Genomic DNA, 15,162 nt, shown 5'->3' with positions numbered 1-15,162 from the left:
CAAGGCTGTTACTAAACTCTCTGTGCTCCTCTTTGCAGTCCTGCCTGAGCCGTTAGGGGGTTCATCTGCCTTGTCAGCTCCACTGAGGTGGTTGTCAGCTCTGCCTTTGCTGCCTGCCAAGCTCCTGGCTCCACTCTGGTCGCCCGCCGGGGTTCCTGTTTGGCCGGAGTCTCGCTGGTCTGTCCCTCCGGCTCCGCCCTGGTCTTTATTATTCTTTCATTACCTCCAGCTGTTTATCATTTACCTATTAGCTCACTGTTATTTATACCATGCTCACTTTATCCTTGGTTGCTGCAGTATTGGACCAGTTACATTGTGTTTTCTGTTTCCCCTGTTTCTTTGTGTTTATGGTTTCCGTTTGGTGGATTTCCTCTAGCCAGAGGTTTTGCTCTGTTTTGAATTGTTTTTTTTGTTTGTTTTTTTTGTGTGACTTAAAGCTGCACTTGGGTCTGCTATTTTGTTTTCCTGAGGCATTCCGTGACATTAGCAAACAATATAAAGATTTAAAGTTAATTTGTATTTGAGGGCTGCACTGTGATGCTTAAATATAGTCTTTTAATGTTATCAAATGATCCATGTTTATAATATGCCTAACAAGATCTGTTGGTATATAAATAGTTATGCTGAATGACATTGTAGTGGGTGTCTTTAAATCATGGTAAAAAATGCATGATAGTTATGTTTTGTTCAGGAAAAAAATAAAGTTAAACGGGACACATTCTAATGCATGGGGGAAAATAATCTGTATTACACTATTTTTTTTATTTTATTTTTTTAATACTGGAAACACCCTTTTCATCTTTGACCCATATGAAATATAAATGATTATAAAATCACACACCATAAAATCATGAAAAACAAAAGTTGTGCATATAAACGTTTTTTTGTTAAATATTGAGTTGTTATAAGTTTTTAAAAGTCATGCGACTTGTCACGTTTTCCTTAAGAAAGCATTTTGTATTTCATTTAAATTAATCCCATCAGATTATATTTCAAGTCCACTTTAAGTGATACATTGCTATAAAGCTTAATGACAAAAAAACATGAGTTTGTCATTTAGATTTGTGTTGTCACATCAGAAGAAATGCTGTGTGAGAAACACTCCAGCCGGCATTTCAATGCTGATTCACCGGTGAATCAATGTTGGATTATGTTTCGATTTTGCAAATTGGATCAACATTGATGTTGTGACGTTGTTTCACTCTTACCACTCTTGCATGGGTGAATTGTTATGGATGGTTCCATAGTGTAGCGGTTATCACATCTGCTTTACACGCAGAAGGTCCTGGGTTCAAGCCCCAGTGGAACCATGGTTTTGGGGAAGTCGTGGCCTAATGGTTAGAGAGTCGGACTCGTAACCCAAAGGTTGCGGGTTCGAGTCTCGTACTGGCAGGGATTGTAGGTGGGGGGAGTGAATGTACAGCGCTCTCTCCCACCTTCAACACCACGACTGAGGTGCCCTTGAGCAAGGCACCGAACCCCCAACTGCTCCCCGGGCGCCGCAGCATAAATGGCTGCCCACTGCTCCGGGTGTGTGTTCACTGCTGTGTGTGTGCGCTTTGGATGGGATAAATGCAGAGCACTAATTCCGAGTATGGGTCACCATACTTGGCCGCATGTCACGTCACTTTCACTTATGGTTGTTCTGTAGACGTTAGATTAACGTTGAATTAGGTGTTGATTTTGCAAATTGAAACAGCATTGATAATGCGACGTTTCAACGTCGTACCTTTCAACATGGGCGAATACACAACTGTACGTTCAGTTAGAACCTAGTTTGCATTTTGATCAACACTGTACATACATAAAGGTTAAAAACCAAATGACTGGCAGCAATGGCTTTACAATCAACTTCAAAAAAACTACCACATGCTCAATATTGTAAAACAACAATTTTATTTTGGAAACATACTGTATAAAACACATGAAAATAATCTTAAACTTTAGTTTGCAGTGTTCGTGCATGGATGTATTGTTAAAATTTTCAAGAGAAACCCTTGGCCTTTTTTGACTGAAACCAGTTGATCTTTTATTTTGGTGGAAAACTATAGTTTTTATTTTTATTATTATTAAATGACATGTAAATTCATGTCCCAGTCACATTTTCTTGGTTAAATAAACATTACTTACACTATCAGAAAAAAAACAATTCTATTTTATATTTTACATTAACAATGTAATGAATATTCTATTTATTAAAGCTATGTATGAATCTCATCAAGTTAGTGTTTTAAGCATTACATTTATTCCAAAATAACTCAAGGCAGTAACAATTTAAACAATATATTTTATTTGTGAACTTATGTTCAGCTATTCTTTTTATTAATGAACTTTTAACTATTTTAAATTTTTTTGGTTCATCAGTCATCAAAGCTGGGTAAATATTGGTCACAGACACGGAGATTTACTTTAAATTTCACAAAGCTGATTACTCACTAAAAACTCCCACTGATCGTGTTTTCAGCCGATTTCAAGTTTTATTTTCATGTAACAACGTGGTTATATCTAAGTGTGTGAGTTGCTTACTTTTTTAAATTAGTCTCCCTATTAACACCATTATTGTTCATTCAGACTGATTCGCGAACGCTGAACGCGCACTAACACACGAACCAATCACAGCCGAACATAACCAGTTATATCCAATCATATCGTGATGGAGGCACGATATATTCTAACTAGTTGGTTAATAAAGAAAAATATTTGGATTTTGTATTTAAAAATTACCTCAAGATAGCATCAGGCAACAAAATGTTTCAAATAGGCTATTATAATTTTGTAATTCATAATTATTGATTATACTCTTTTTCATTTTAAGCTAAAACGGCCTGTACTCTGATTTTGCTGTTAATGTTTAAAGCAAATTGCTTTGTCAGACAGGGGGGCATCCTTCAACATAATTTATGTCATTGTCACTAAACTATGATAACTTTTCTGAACACATTTAACTTTTGTTTCACAGAAAAAAGTTTTCCCACACTCTACCCTATAAGTAACATTACATTTTTTAATATTTTATGTGCCTATACATAGTATATAAAATGCTATATTTTCATATTATACCCTGTATATGTTTGTGTGTATATCTACATCTCAACATACATACATTTAAGATACAATGCATTTTTAAAAAGTCTTTTCCGTATTCTGATGATTTCTTCCTATTCCTTTCTATATTTGTTCCTCTTCACAATCCAACAGTGCACTTTGTGATCCGGCGGTATCAGCCCTCTGACCGGGAGGCTGTGGAAACAGTTTTCCGGAAAGGAATGATGGAGCACATCAATCCTGCGTTCATGTACGCCATGACCTGACCTCTGCACATCGCTGTAAGCCTGTTCTTTTACATCGGCGCTTATGTGATGGCTGGACAGTCAGTCGATCTGTCCCTGGTGTCTGGAGGAGCCTGGATCGGCCTGGTGTTTACGGTTGGCCAAAACTGCTGAGGACTTCTGTAGGGAATGCCACTTCTCAAAGATCGAACTGTCCACCACTTCTGCACAGAAAGCGGCCCTGGTGTTGTACTTTAGGCTGGGTTTTAAACTCGTCCTGGTGCATACTCAGTCTGAATCTCCCAAGTGGATGATCTGGATGACTAGAGCCACATTTCTGACCATGGAGAAGAACATTTGATCCTTAGCTTCTCATCTAAAGGCTTAAATCCTAGAAGTTTTATAGTTTTGATGGATGTACTGTTTTTCTTTCATAATCATAGCTGCATGGTTATACTGCACTTTTTATAGACATTTTATAGCACTGTTTTATAATGCATAAATGTAATTAAACGTGATTAAAGATTTGTCACTTTTCCATTTGATTCCTTTTTTATTTCTCGCTTGCAATACATATCTAAATTTCCTTATTTCAGTTATTTAATTTTTTTCCCAGTTTTTTATTTTAATACATTTTATTGCACAGCCCAAATGAAAATTAAAAGTTTGGAATAATTAAAACTACTTTTAGTGTTTTTGAAATATTTTTTTCTTATGCGCACCAAGACTGCATTTATATGTCTTCAGTGTCACATGATCTTTCAGAAATCATTCTAATATGTCGATATTAGAATATATTTTAAAAACCATTTCCACAAAAATATTAAGCAGCAAGACACTGTTTTCAACATTTATAATAAGAACTGTTATTAATAACTGAGCATTAATAATAACTGAGGAGCAAATCAGCATATCAGAATGTTTTCTGAAGGATCATGTGACACTGAAGACTGTTCAGTATAGTAATAATTAATAATAAATTAGGGTAAAGTGTGCTTTCATAAAAGTAATAATGCTCCTATAATAAACACTCTACTGTTGTACTACTTCTAAACAGACACTCGAGGGCGGCATCAACCTTAAAATATCCATTGCTGCCCCATTAGCTAAAAAGACCTCGTGTGGATAAGAGGGATATTTTCTATCCAAATTGCATGTTAGATCGTTTGGTCCCTGTGAAAGTTGACGAATAATGAATTTAATGCACTGTAGTGCATTTAGTGGTTTCCTATACACTCTTAAAAATAAAGGTGCTTCAAAAGGTTCTTCAAGCGATGCCATAGAAGAACCATTTTTGGTTCCACAAAGAAGCATTCAGTCAAAGTTCTTTAAAGAACCATCTCTTTCTTACCCTTTTATAATCTGAAGCACCTTCTTTCGCCACAAAGAACCTGTTGTAAAACAGAAAGGTTCTTCAGATGTTAAAGGTTCTTTATGGAACCATTTAGACAAAAAAGGTTCTTCTATGGCATCGTGAAGCACCTTTATTTTTAAGAGTACTTGAATATGTTTTTTTTGCACATCATTTTGTGAAATATTGCAACTACATCACAGCAGTTTTAAAACAACATATGCGATTTTCCTTTTACACTTTAATATTTTGTTCCTCAAAGAGTGGCATTCTGTTGCATCACAAGTACGTCTAGTCCATGTCACATCAGAAAAATCAGTTTTAAAGCCACGGTATTCATATTTTACAGTCTCCCAAATGATCATGCTTTCACATGTCAGAAAGTAATTGAAAGTATTACAGGTATTGCTCAATTTCACTAGGATTAGTGCTGAATTCAAGGCAAAGGGCGATTTTTGACATTGAAAGTAGAAAGATTTATCTGAATTCACCGCATATTAGAATAAACCAAATATATTGTACAATGGTTCTGAACACTTCTCGTACTACTAGATGTAGTGATAGCCAGCCCATATAGAGATTATACTCACATTTATCATTTATCACATTTATCTATTTTCAGGATATTTTGATATATTATTTATTTAGTTAGTTAGTTAGTTAGTTAGTTAGTTAGTTTCAACCTTCATATACCAAATTATATTTCAAAATATATTTCAAGGGCAGGAAAATGCAATCTGAAATTTCCAGTTCTACTATAACCTACATTTAGATCAAAACTAGATTTAAAATTATTTAATAATTAATTAAATTATTATTATTCATTATTATTCATGAATTAATAAGATTTTTCTATAAATATTACATATGTGAATGTATTTTCTTACATTTCAATATATTGAGGGCAAAATATATTTTGAAATGCTTTTAAAAATATATTTATATTTTTAAAATATCTTTAAAAATGTTAAAAATTAATTTTAAAATATTATCTTTTTGCCCATGTTTGTATATTTTTACTTTTTTTTTTTTTTTTTTTGCTGTACAGGGTTGAATGAATATTTGCATCCATCTTATTATTATTATTATTATTATTATTATTATTAAATGTATCAGAAGTTGTTGATTACTGCGGTGTATTTTTATTGGAATTCTATATATTTTTTCGTCATATAAGTGAACTGGAAAACCTCTCAGAATTTATGCCAGTCTCAGGATTTGAATAATGTCAGTGTTGAACGTGTTGTTTGAGTTTGGCATTGATCAAGCAGGAATCCAGTCTTGCGTCAGCAGCTCTACTATGGGATAAACACATCCTACAAGAACTCGTATAGGAAACTAATAAGACAAGAACATGACAATTTAATTACAGTAATGCCATTCCATTACAGTTACAGTATAGATCATGTAAAAAAAAAAAAAATAAATAAACATTAGGTTTGGATGATTCAGTCACTGCTTGACTTTAATTGTGGTACTACTATAAACACGGGCGGCAATCAGGCATTTGACTTTATTGCATTGCTCTATTGGTGTAGTGAGTTTGTTTTTGCTCTAAACCCACACGACTCGAGGTGAACGACACTGGCATCAGGCCAAAGCAAAGGGACGTTGAGAAACCGGGGTTAAAGTTACAGTAGTTGCTGTTATATCACTTGGCAGTGTTTTTGTGTGCCTTTCTGTCAAAACATCAGGTTCATAGCTTGTGAAATACCAGAACATGATGACATTATTGAATCTGTGTCAGTCCAGTATCAGCTGACAGGCTCAGAGTGGCCAATTAACCCAAACACCCCCATCCACCCCATGAACCCCCGAGAACAGGTCAACACAGACAGAGCAAAACAACAACAACAGCAATAATATATAGACACATTCATGTTATTATTTTAATATAATTTTTATTGAATAATATTATTTGTATTTATTATATTTTACCTTTCAGAATAAGATGCTTCACTGACATCAGAAACAAAAAAAGAAAAAAAATTCTAGAAACATTTCTTATTATCAGTGTTGAAAACAGTTGTGTTGCTTCACATATTTGTGGAAACTGTGTTACAGTACCATTCAAAACTTTACAGGAGGTAAACTTGTTAAAAAGCAAGAAAGAAAGAAAGAAAGAAAGAAAAATGTGTTAAACATGGATTTTAAATTGATCAAAGGTGACACATTTAAACACATTTATAATGTTACAAAATATTTCTATTTCAAACAAATGCTGTTTTTTAAACTTTCTTTTAATTGAAATTCAATGGTTTCAATGTTTTCAAGATTGATAATAATAATAATTGTTCCTTGTGCAGCAACTCCGTATATTAAAATGATATCTGAAGTATCATGTGACATTTCATGAATACAGATATTGAGTTTATACACTGAACTGTACAGTAGATACAGTAGCTGTCCAACAAAAAATGTCTGAATAGAACATCCAGTTAAAAAAAAAAAAAAAAAAATCAACTTTAGCCTTAATTTCTACAGAGAAATAGTCATTATATTCCTCATATTTTTGTCTGATGTAAAACCTTTTTTTTGAGATTATTTTATCAGACAGTGAAACCATGGTTCACTATAGTATGGAATGATTACAATGTCCAGATGGCATGGCATATATGTGTGTATGTAAGTGAAAGCAAAGAATTTCCATTTATATCAGACCACAGAATTTCATTTCAACCTTTTATTAAGAACATAAGTGATGAAAAATATCCAGTGAATTTCTAGACTCTCATGGTTTTCTTTTCAACAATCACTCATTGTTTTCTCATCACTCATACAGACAAACTTTAAACATATTATACATATTTATTACTGAGTACATAAATAGAATGTTACATTTCTGTTTTATATAACATATATATATATACAGCAGTTCTACACCTTTTGTATTAAAAAAAAAAAGATTTTACATAATACTGTACATGGAACGATTTCAGTACTAAATAATATTGCATAGAAAATGAACCATCTCTACATAATAATTTTAGTAAAATATTTTTACTATAGTAATATACTAGATAGCAGCAATTATGGAAAAACCTTAAATATTTATTTTAAGCTGTCATTTTAATAAAGTAAATAAATAGAGGAATTATTTGCTAGTATCATAACACAATATACAAACAGTTTGAGGTATAAGTGTGAGACTGATACATTCTATAGGTCAGCAGCAGTATAAAGGCCTCGTAATGTGTCAGATCCGTTTATATGGAGTCATCCGTTCAGGTTAGTATCTGCAAAGACAAAAAAAACAGGTTTCAAAACACAAGAGTAGAGCCTCAGAATGCACACAGGAGCATCAAACGTCTACTAACTGGTCTGAATGAGATGTTTGAAGTCATTTTCATACCTCATCGGCGGACAAAAGCCACGGGAAGCTCTCGGCTGGGAACCAGAGTTCCTGCGTGCAGCGCATCCACCGGCTCATGATCTGTGGCCACAATCTCATAGTCACGTAGTATCTGTGATGAAGAGCGTGAACACATGACATTAATCTACTCATATTAAGACCTAGAAGTATTGCTTTAGCCTTTAGTGTCCAGTAATCGTACCCAGCACAGACTGAGTTGGATCTGTAGCTCAGCGAGCCGCCGGCCGATGCACATCCTCTTTCCGATCCCAAACGGCATGTGTGCGAACGGATTGATGGAGCTTTTCTCCTGAAGCCAGCGCTCTGGTCTGAACTGCTTCCCGTTGTCAAAATACTCCTCGTTTGAAGCGATAGCCTGACTGTTGATCATCAGGATGGTCTGGGAACATCATGAGAAATAGCGATAAATAAATGTAATGCACTCAAATTCCCTTTTATTATTAATTCAATCATGTGCAATGCATAAAATGTCTATACATCTTCACATTTAACAGATAAAATGATAAAGCAATGACGGGGACACAACCTAGTTACTGTCTTGTGGCACTTTTGCGTAACTTAGTAAGCCATTTAAGATAAAATATATAATACTTTGTATTATAATGATAGTTTAATATTAAGTATAATTGTATATTATATTTTTATATTTATTTCAAATTATTATATTTAGTTATAATGAATTATATTTTATACGTATATGTAAAATTATATTTATAATTATAAATATATATATATATATTTATATAATAAAATATATGTATTAATTATTTATTATTATTATTATTAAGATAATATATTACACAATTACATATAGTGTATGTATATATAATATAATTATTAATTTTATTAATGTGAAATTTATCATAAAATATATGTGAACTCTAATTAAAAATATTTGTTAATTATAACTAATATTACTAATTAATTTTAAACATTTATTACTATATATAACATTAAAAAAATCTAAATATAATTTTAAAAAGCAGTGTCTAATTAAATACTGACTATTTAAATATTTTACTATTGTTACATATTTTTGTGTATTAGAGTATCACATTACTAATATTGCAAAACGTTAAATTCTATTGGAATCTATGGTGCTGTCATGAGAGGAGCATTTTTTTGCTGCTAGTTTATAGCTTTTTAAATCAGTCTTGTATCGGTTAGGATGCTGTCTTAGAATGGAGCTGCCAATAGACTTCCAGGCCTCTCACTGGAGTTCATATAGGGGGCAGTAGTGAGCAGGTCTAATAATGAGATACTCACTCCTTTGGACAGAGTATAATCGCCCAGCACGGTGTCTTTATCTAAGGTACGGCTGGTGAACGGCACAGACGGTGAAACTCTGCGGGGGAAAAAAAAGACAATGAACCTCTTGCTTTTGAGAATTTCTGAGAATTTCCTTTTTTTTTTTTTTTTAGCATGCGTGAGCGCGTAAAATGAAAGGTATGAGACACATTATGCTGCTAATGCAAGTCAAGGCTAGATAATCCCGCAAATACACCATCAACATTCCCAGCACATGCTTCAGCATTATCCTGCTTTAATGTCCGTGTCTTCCTGTAATGCATGACTGTCGCCTGAAACATGAAAGCGTATAGGCATAAGGTGTAAACATGCTTCCATGTGCTTTCAGATTCCAGTCAAGAGTATTATGTCAGCTGACTAGATCTGGGAAGGACCAGCCTAATCTACTGCCATTCTATTAGTGATGATCATGAGTCACCTCATAACCTTTCACAGCTGATACTGAGAATTCAACAGAAGAGTGATGGGACGACTATACAATAAAGGCTCCAAAGAGAGTTTTTTGCAGCGATGCCATAGAAGAACGTTTTTTTAGTTCCTCAAAGAATATTTAATTGAAAAGTACCATTAAAAGAACCATTTTTCTTAGTTTGAAGAGCATTTTATTAATCTAAAGAACCATTTTGCACCAATTTGGAATGGAAAGGTTTCTGTGGATATTAAAGGTTCTTCATGAAATCATTGATGCCAATAAAGAACCAGTGTAAGAACCATTTTTGGTTCCCCAAATAACGTTTCACTTAACGGTTCTTAAAAGATCAATTTGAAAAACATTAAAAATCAAAACTTTTTTCGCTATAGTAACTTTATAGTAACTTTTTTTTTTTAAGTGTGTAAGAACCATTTTGAGTTCCCAAAAGAACTTTTCAGTAAACAGTTCTTAAAAGAATAATTTTCCTCATTTTTGAAGAACATTTTAATAATATGAAGAACCTTTTTGCACTATAGATAGTTAAAGGTTCTTTGTTGGCACTGACATTTCAATGAACAACCTTCAACATCCATAGAACCACTAAAGGTTCTTTATAGTGGAAAACATTATTCAAATATTCCTCAGACTAAAAAAAATGGTCCCTTTAAGAATTGTTCACTGAAAGGTTCTGTGGGGAACCAAAAATGTCTCCGTGAAAACCTTCTTTTGGAACCTTAATTTTTCAGAGTGTAGAAGAACATTTTAATAATCTGAAGAACCTTTTTCTTTTTACTGTACAAGATATAAAGGTATAATTGAATATTAAAATTTTTTTATTGGCATTGATGGTTCCATGAAGATCCTTTAAAATCCATGCAACCTTTCCATTCCACAAAAGGTTCTTTAGATTATTAAAATGTTCTTCACACTAAGAAAATAATGGTTCTTTTAAGAGCTGTTCACTTAAGGGTTATTTTGGAAACCCAAAATAGTTCTTCAATGGCAATGATGCGAAACCTGATTTTGGAGACTTTATTTTTAAGAGTGTAAAGACCTTGTGATGTTCCATGGATGTTAAAGGTTCTTCATGGAACCAATAATGTTCCAATAAAGAACCTTTATCTTCAAAAGTCTAAGAAACATTTTTGGTTCCCCAAAGAACTTTTCAGTGAACAGTTCCTCAAAGAACCATTTTTCCCCATTTTAATAATCTAAAGAACCTTTTAGAAAGAACATAATATTTCAGTTGCTGTTTCTTTGTAATTGTGAAATTTACCAGCATATTTTCAGCGGAAATTGTTTCTACAGCAAATCATTTCAGTGTAACCTATTTTAGGAGCCATTAGGCACATGTTGAAGGATATTTTGCCCACCTCATGGACTCCTTCAGGCAGGCTTTGAGGTAGGGCATGTTCTTGATGTGCTCGGCTCGCGGCGTTTCTCCTGCAGGCACCACGTCCTGGATCTCCTTCAGAAGTTTAGCTTGGGCGCAGGGGTTACGTGAGAGGTTGAAAATAACCCACAACATGCTATTAGCGGTCTGCAAAGGGAAAACAAGAAGGATTTGTTTGGTCAGTTGGGCCACGCTGAACAGCGTCCCTCCCTGAACAGCGCGCTACGCCTGCTCTGCCTCATTCTTCTGACTTATGTGCTTGATTGAGCTAAGCTGTGTGTTGTTCAATCTTAGCCTGGATAAGAGCAGAACAAAGACGAGTTAAATCAACTGTTTTCTTAGCTCGCTCGCGTGTGACTCGAAAACAAGCAAGTGAAAAACAAGCTGGTTTGTGTGGGGTCATGAAAGTGCGTACCGTCTCCACTCCTCCGACCTGGAGTTCGGTTGTGGCGGCGTACAGCTCCTTCTTGGTCAGGTGGCTCTGGTGGTAGATGTCGCAGAGGAAGTTTCCGGTTTTGCCGTTTGATTGCCTCTTCAGATTCTTATCAATGTAGAGTTTAGCTGTTAAGATGATGGATTGCTTGATTAGTTGGTGATATTTTTGATTAAACATTTTAAAAACAGGACAGTTTGAGTGTGTGTATGTTCTTACATTGTATTTTATGATTAGAAGTAAATAAAATGTTATTTGTTAAAATAGATTTACAATAAATGCATAATTGATATATATATATATACCTATACCTATACCTATATATATACAGTATATAGGTACACTGCCATTGGGGTTTTTTTTTTTGTCAAAAATACAGTACAAATATAGTAATAATTGTGAAATATTATTGCAATTTAAAGTAGCTGGTTTCTATCTGAATATATTTTAAAATGTAATTTATTCCTGTGATGCAAATCTGAATTTTCAGCATCATTACTCTTTAGTGTCACATGATCCTTCAGAAAACATTCTGATTTGCTGCTTATTTCTGATTATTATCAATGTTTGCAATTTAAAAATGTACATTAAAATTTCTATATAAATTTAGATAATATTTTGATAAAAGGTTTGAAATACAACTTTAACTAATAAGTGATTTTAACCTTAACATGTATGTTCATATCTGTTTATGCAAAGCACTTTAAAGCATCATTGTGCAACAGATTTATGCAACAATGTTCTGAGCAAATTACATTTCTCTAATAATAATTGTATTTGTTTCTGTATATATATATTTTTTTCTTCTTAATAATCAATACTGAGAGGAATATGCATATTTCGAATGCACTTTGTGCATGAATGTAAATATTCTATTCAATAACTTAAAAAACATATTAAACATATATAACATGACTCAAAAACATTTAAGGTATTACCACTTTTGTCTTAATGGTAGGCCTACGTGTGGAACGCCCTACTACTGTTTAGCTGCAGGGAAAGTGAAGTGTTTGTGAATGTGTGACAGGTGCTGCGAGTGAGCCGCCGCTAATGGAGCAACAGCAGCACAACAAACTGTGAGTAATTCAGCCTCACGCCAACATTCCTCCCTCCCTCCCTCCCTCCACTCCTGCTACTTCAAATATTTGGCTGGATTCTCATGCACTTAGGTCACTGCGTTTACTACTGCGGTTCACTCTCTCTCTCTCTTGCTGTGTGCATGGATCTGCTATAGCGGGTCGGAGCAGAAAGCCGCAAGTTAATGTGTCATCACCTGAGTGGAAATGAAAGCTTTATAGGTTACATGTCAACTGATTAAGGAGCTCTTTAGTACCTGTGCTAAAAATACGGTCCCAGGCCGCTGTGTGATCTTGCCACGTTTTCGTATTGAAGGTCTTGTGGAGCTCCACGGGAGTCACCATCATTAATCCAAAGGTGCTCATCATCTAAAAGTGAGAAAACACCATGTGGATTTGTTTTTGAACTATGAAACCCTTTGCATCTTTGCATTGCATTGCATCAGAAGAGATGTAGACAAAGCTTATGCACTTTAGAGTGTGTTACTCACTGTTTGAACTATTAATTGGGTCAAAAGGATGGTCAATTTACCGTCTTTACTGAAGTGATGAAATCCATGGCCTCGTTGCTGATGCTGTCTTGCAAGAGTCCAAAACGTTTGTCATAAAGCACATAGCAAATCGCTAAAAGGCCAAAAGAGAAAGAAATGTAATGCATTTCATTATAGTAAGTCAGTGTATGGCAGACATGGCATGAAACTCACTTTCAAAGGACCACTTGTTCAGTTCAAAATACAAATCATCGATCTTCCCGTTGACTTGGGCTCTTCCGATCCTCTTTATCAAATCAGCCGAAACCTTTCCATAAAGACACCGAGCAGTCATTCAAACTGTCTTTGCACGAATGTGAACTATACTTGATATCAAGCAGAACTCACTTCATTGATTTTGCCGTCCAGTTTCATGACTTCGGTCGGTTTCATGAGTTTCTGCTGGAAAGCGCTGCGCACCCGCTGCCAGTCCTTTCCTTCCCTGCAAATACATTTGTTTGCATTTTAGAATATTATGAAATAAGCAATTAAATCTCACATGCATTTGTAAATGAATTATGATATTTACAGTATAAGCAGCCCATAAGCCTCATGCCGCATGTCTCTGTAGGCTTTCCATGGTTTGATCTCCAGTCTCTGAGGATAGTTGCTCTCTTTTCTGTAAAGAGCCTCCAATAAACATGGTGCACCAATGTGAACCGACTCAAAAGAGCCCAGCTTCATCTGGAAGATCTTCCCAAACTTCTTATGGTAATGGATCTGAGGTTAAAAACACAGAAGGACAGAGAAAACACCCTTAAAACTGAAGAAATGTACAGGAATGAATAAATGAATAAATAAATAAATAATGTTTTTTTATTTAAACTATTATTAGGACAAGGTGGGATTCAAATAAGCATAAATAAGTTAAAAGTTAAAATAATTAAGTAAATAAATAAGTTATGAGTTATGAAAAGAATGCAAAAAAGTAATGCATTTATTATAAAAAAAAAACAGTAAACTTCACTAAACATCAAAGTTATGTTATGGTGTATATATAAATAAGAACATTTTAATCATAACCAGTAACCATAAATAAATGAAAAAAAGTTTCAATAAATTTCACTAAAAAATTAAAGTTAATTTATAGTGTACATATAAATAAGAAAACTATAAATGAAAATAAATTGAAATAAAATCATGCATTTACTATCACTATTAATATTATTGTTGTTATTATTAATGGAAAGCAAGGTATACTGTTTATACTGTATACTATACTTTTGCATAAAATTAAATGTATGCATAAAATGTAATTATGAAATTAAGTTTAAAGTAATTATTCAAATAAAAACGTTTTTTTTTTAAATTGGACTAAAAACAATAGATAATAAATAGAAATGAGAAGGTGAATTTAAAATCTTTAAAATAAATAAGTTTAAAATATTTGTAAAATATATCAAATAAAATAATTGTTTCATAATGGATAACAATAAGAGGTTCATACCAGCGCCTCATGTTGTCTTTTTAGACCTCCTTTCAGGAGCAGCTCGATGAGGCTTCCGAACAGCGGCCAGTTGGTTGGTCCAGGGATGGAGTCGAGACTGTGTGCGCAGGGCGCGCTCTCCGCAGCATCCTTCGAGTCCAGCACACACACGGAGGATGTGGGCTTGCAGTGCTGAAGCCCCATAGACTTCTTCTTCAGCAGCTCCAGAATCTGAGGACCTTTCTGAATATGCGCTCTCATCTTGAGGCGTGCGTAAAAGTGTTCGTGAAGTTTCTCTTAAATGCCACTATATATATACTCGCGGCCGTGTTTATCTCGGTCGGACGCGGCGACCAATTAGGAATCTTGTGTGGAAGTCGAGCCCACCTTGCATTTACGGATCCGCTTTGGTGAGTACCGCCTGACCCCACATAGACCGAGGAAGTGCCCTCAAACGCGCTTTACAAATAAACATAACGGAGGTGACGCGGTTCGCTTTGAGCTGCCCTCAACTCCTCTCTCTGAGTAAACACTGAGACCACGCGACGCCAAGACGCGCAAATATTTGCTCAATATCTCCTGTGCGCACTC

At 34.4% G+C, this 15,162-nt stretch overlaps 1 protein-coding gene and 1 non-coding gene across 2 annotated transcripts; one reads left to right on the top strand and one right to left on the bottom strand.

Annotated features, from left to right (window-relative positions):
* The first annotated feature begins 1,237 nt into the window (after positions 1-1,237).
* Positions 1,238-1,310, top strand: trnav-uac (transfer RNA valine (anticodon UAC)). The gene has a single exon. It is a non-coding gene; the product is annotated as a tRNA-Val (tRNA).
* A 6,366-nt stretch (positions 1,311-7,676) lies between these two features.
* Positions 7,677-14,937, bottom strand: LOC107666154 (1,25-dihydroxyvitamin D(3) 24-hydroxylase, mitochondrial-like). The gene is made up of 12 exons (XM_016457331.1): positions 14,593-14,937; positions 13,675-13,865; positions 13,494-13,587; positions 13,320-13,413; positions 13,148-13,239; positions 12,873-12,984; positions 11,522-11,667; positions 11,087-11,253; positions 9,260-9,338; positions 8,175-8,372; positions 7,973-8,084; positions 7,677-7,856 (listed from the first exon to the last, which is right to left on the bottom strand). The coding sequence occupies exons 1-11, from the start codon at positions 14,830-14,832 to the stop codon at positions 7,974-7,976; spliced, it is 1,524 nt and encodes a 507-aa protein (XP_016312817.1). The 5' UTR covers positions 14,833-14,937; the 3' UTR covers positions 7,677-7,856; position 7,973.
* Positions 14,938-15,162: the final 225 nt, after the last annotated feature.

Source organism: Sinocyclocheilus anshuiensis, unplaced genomic scaffold (genome assembly GCF_001515605.1).
Source record: "Sinocyclocheilus anshuiensis isolate Anshui unplaced genomic scaffold, SAMN03320099.WGS_v1.1 scaffold447, whole genome shotgun sequence".
Taxonomy (NCBI): Eukaryota; Metazoa; Chordata; class Actinopteri; order Cypriniformes; family Cyprinidae; genus Sinocyclocheilus; species Sinocyclocheilus anshuiensis.
This window is presented reverse-complemented; position numbering and strand designations above follow the sequence as displayed.

What these genes read in the sequence shown, in the direction of transcription:
- LOC107666154 (XM_016457331.1), bottom strand. Translation starts at nt 14,832, where the DNA reads ATGAGAGCGCATATTCAGAAAGGTCCTCAGATTCTGGAGCTGCTGAAG. An exon ending in TGGACGGCAAAATCAATGAA is followed by an intron (nt 13,414 to 13,493) that starts GTGAGTTCTGCT and finishes CTTTATGGAAAG; the next exon opens with GTTTCGGCTGATTTGATAAA. An exon ending in GGACCGTATTTTTAGCACAG is followed by an intron (nt 11,668 to 12,872) that starts GTACTAAAGAGC and finishes TCATCTTAACAG; the next exon opens with CTAAACTCTACATTGATAAG.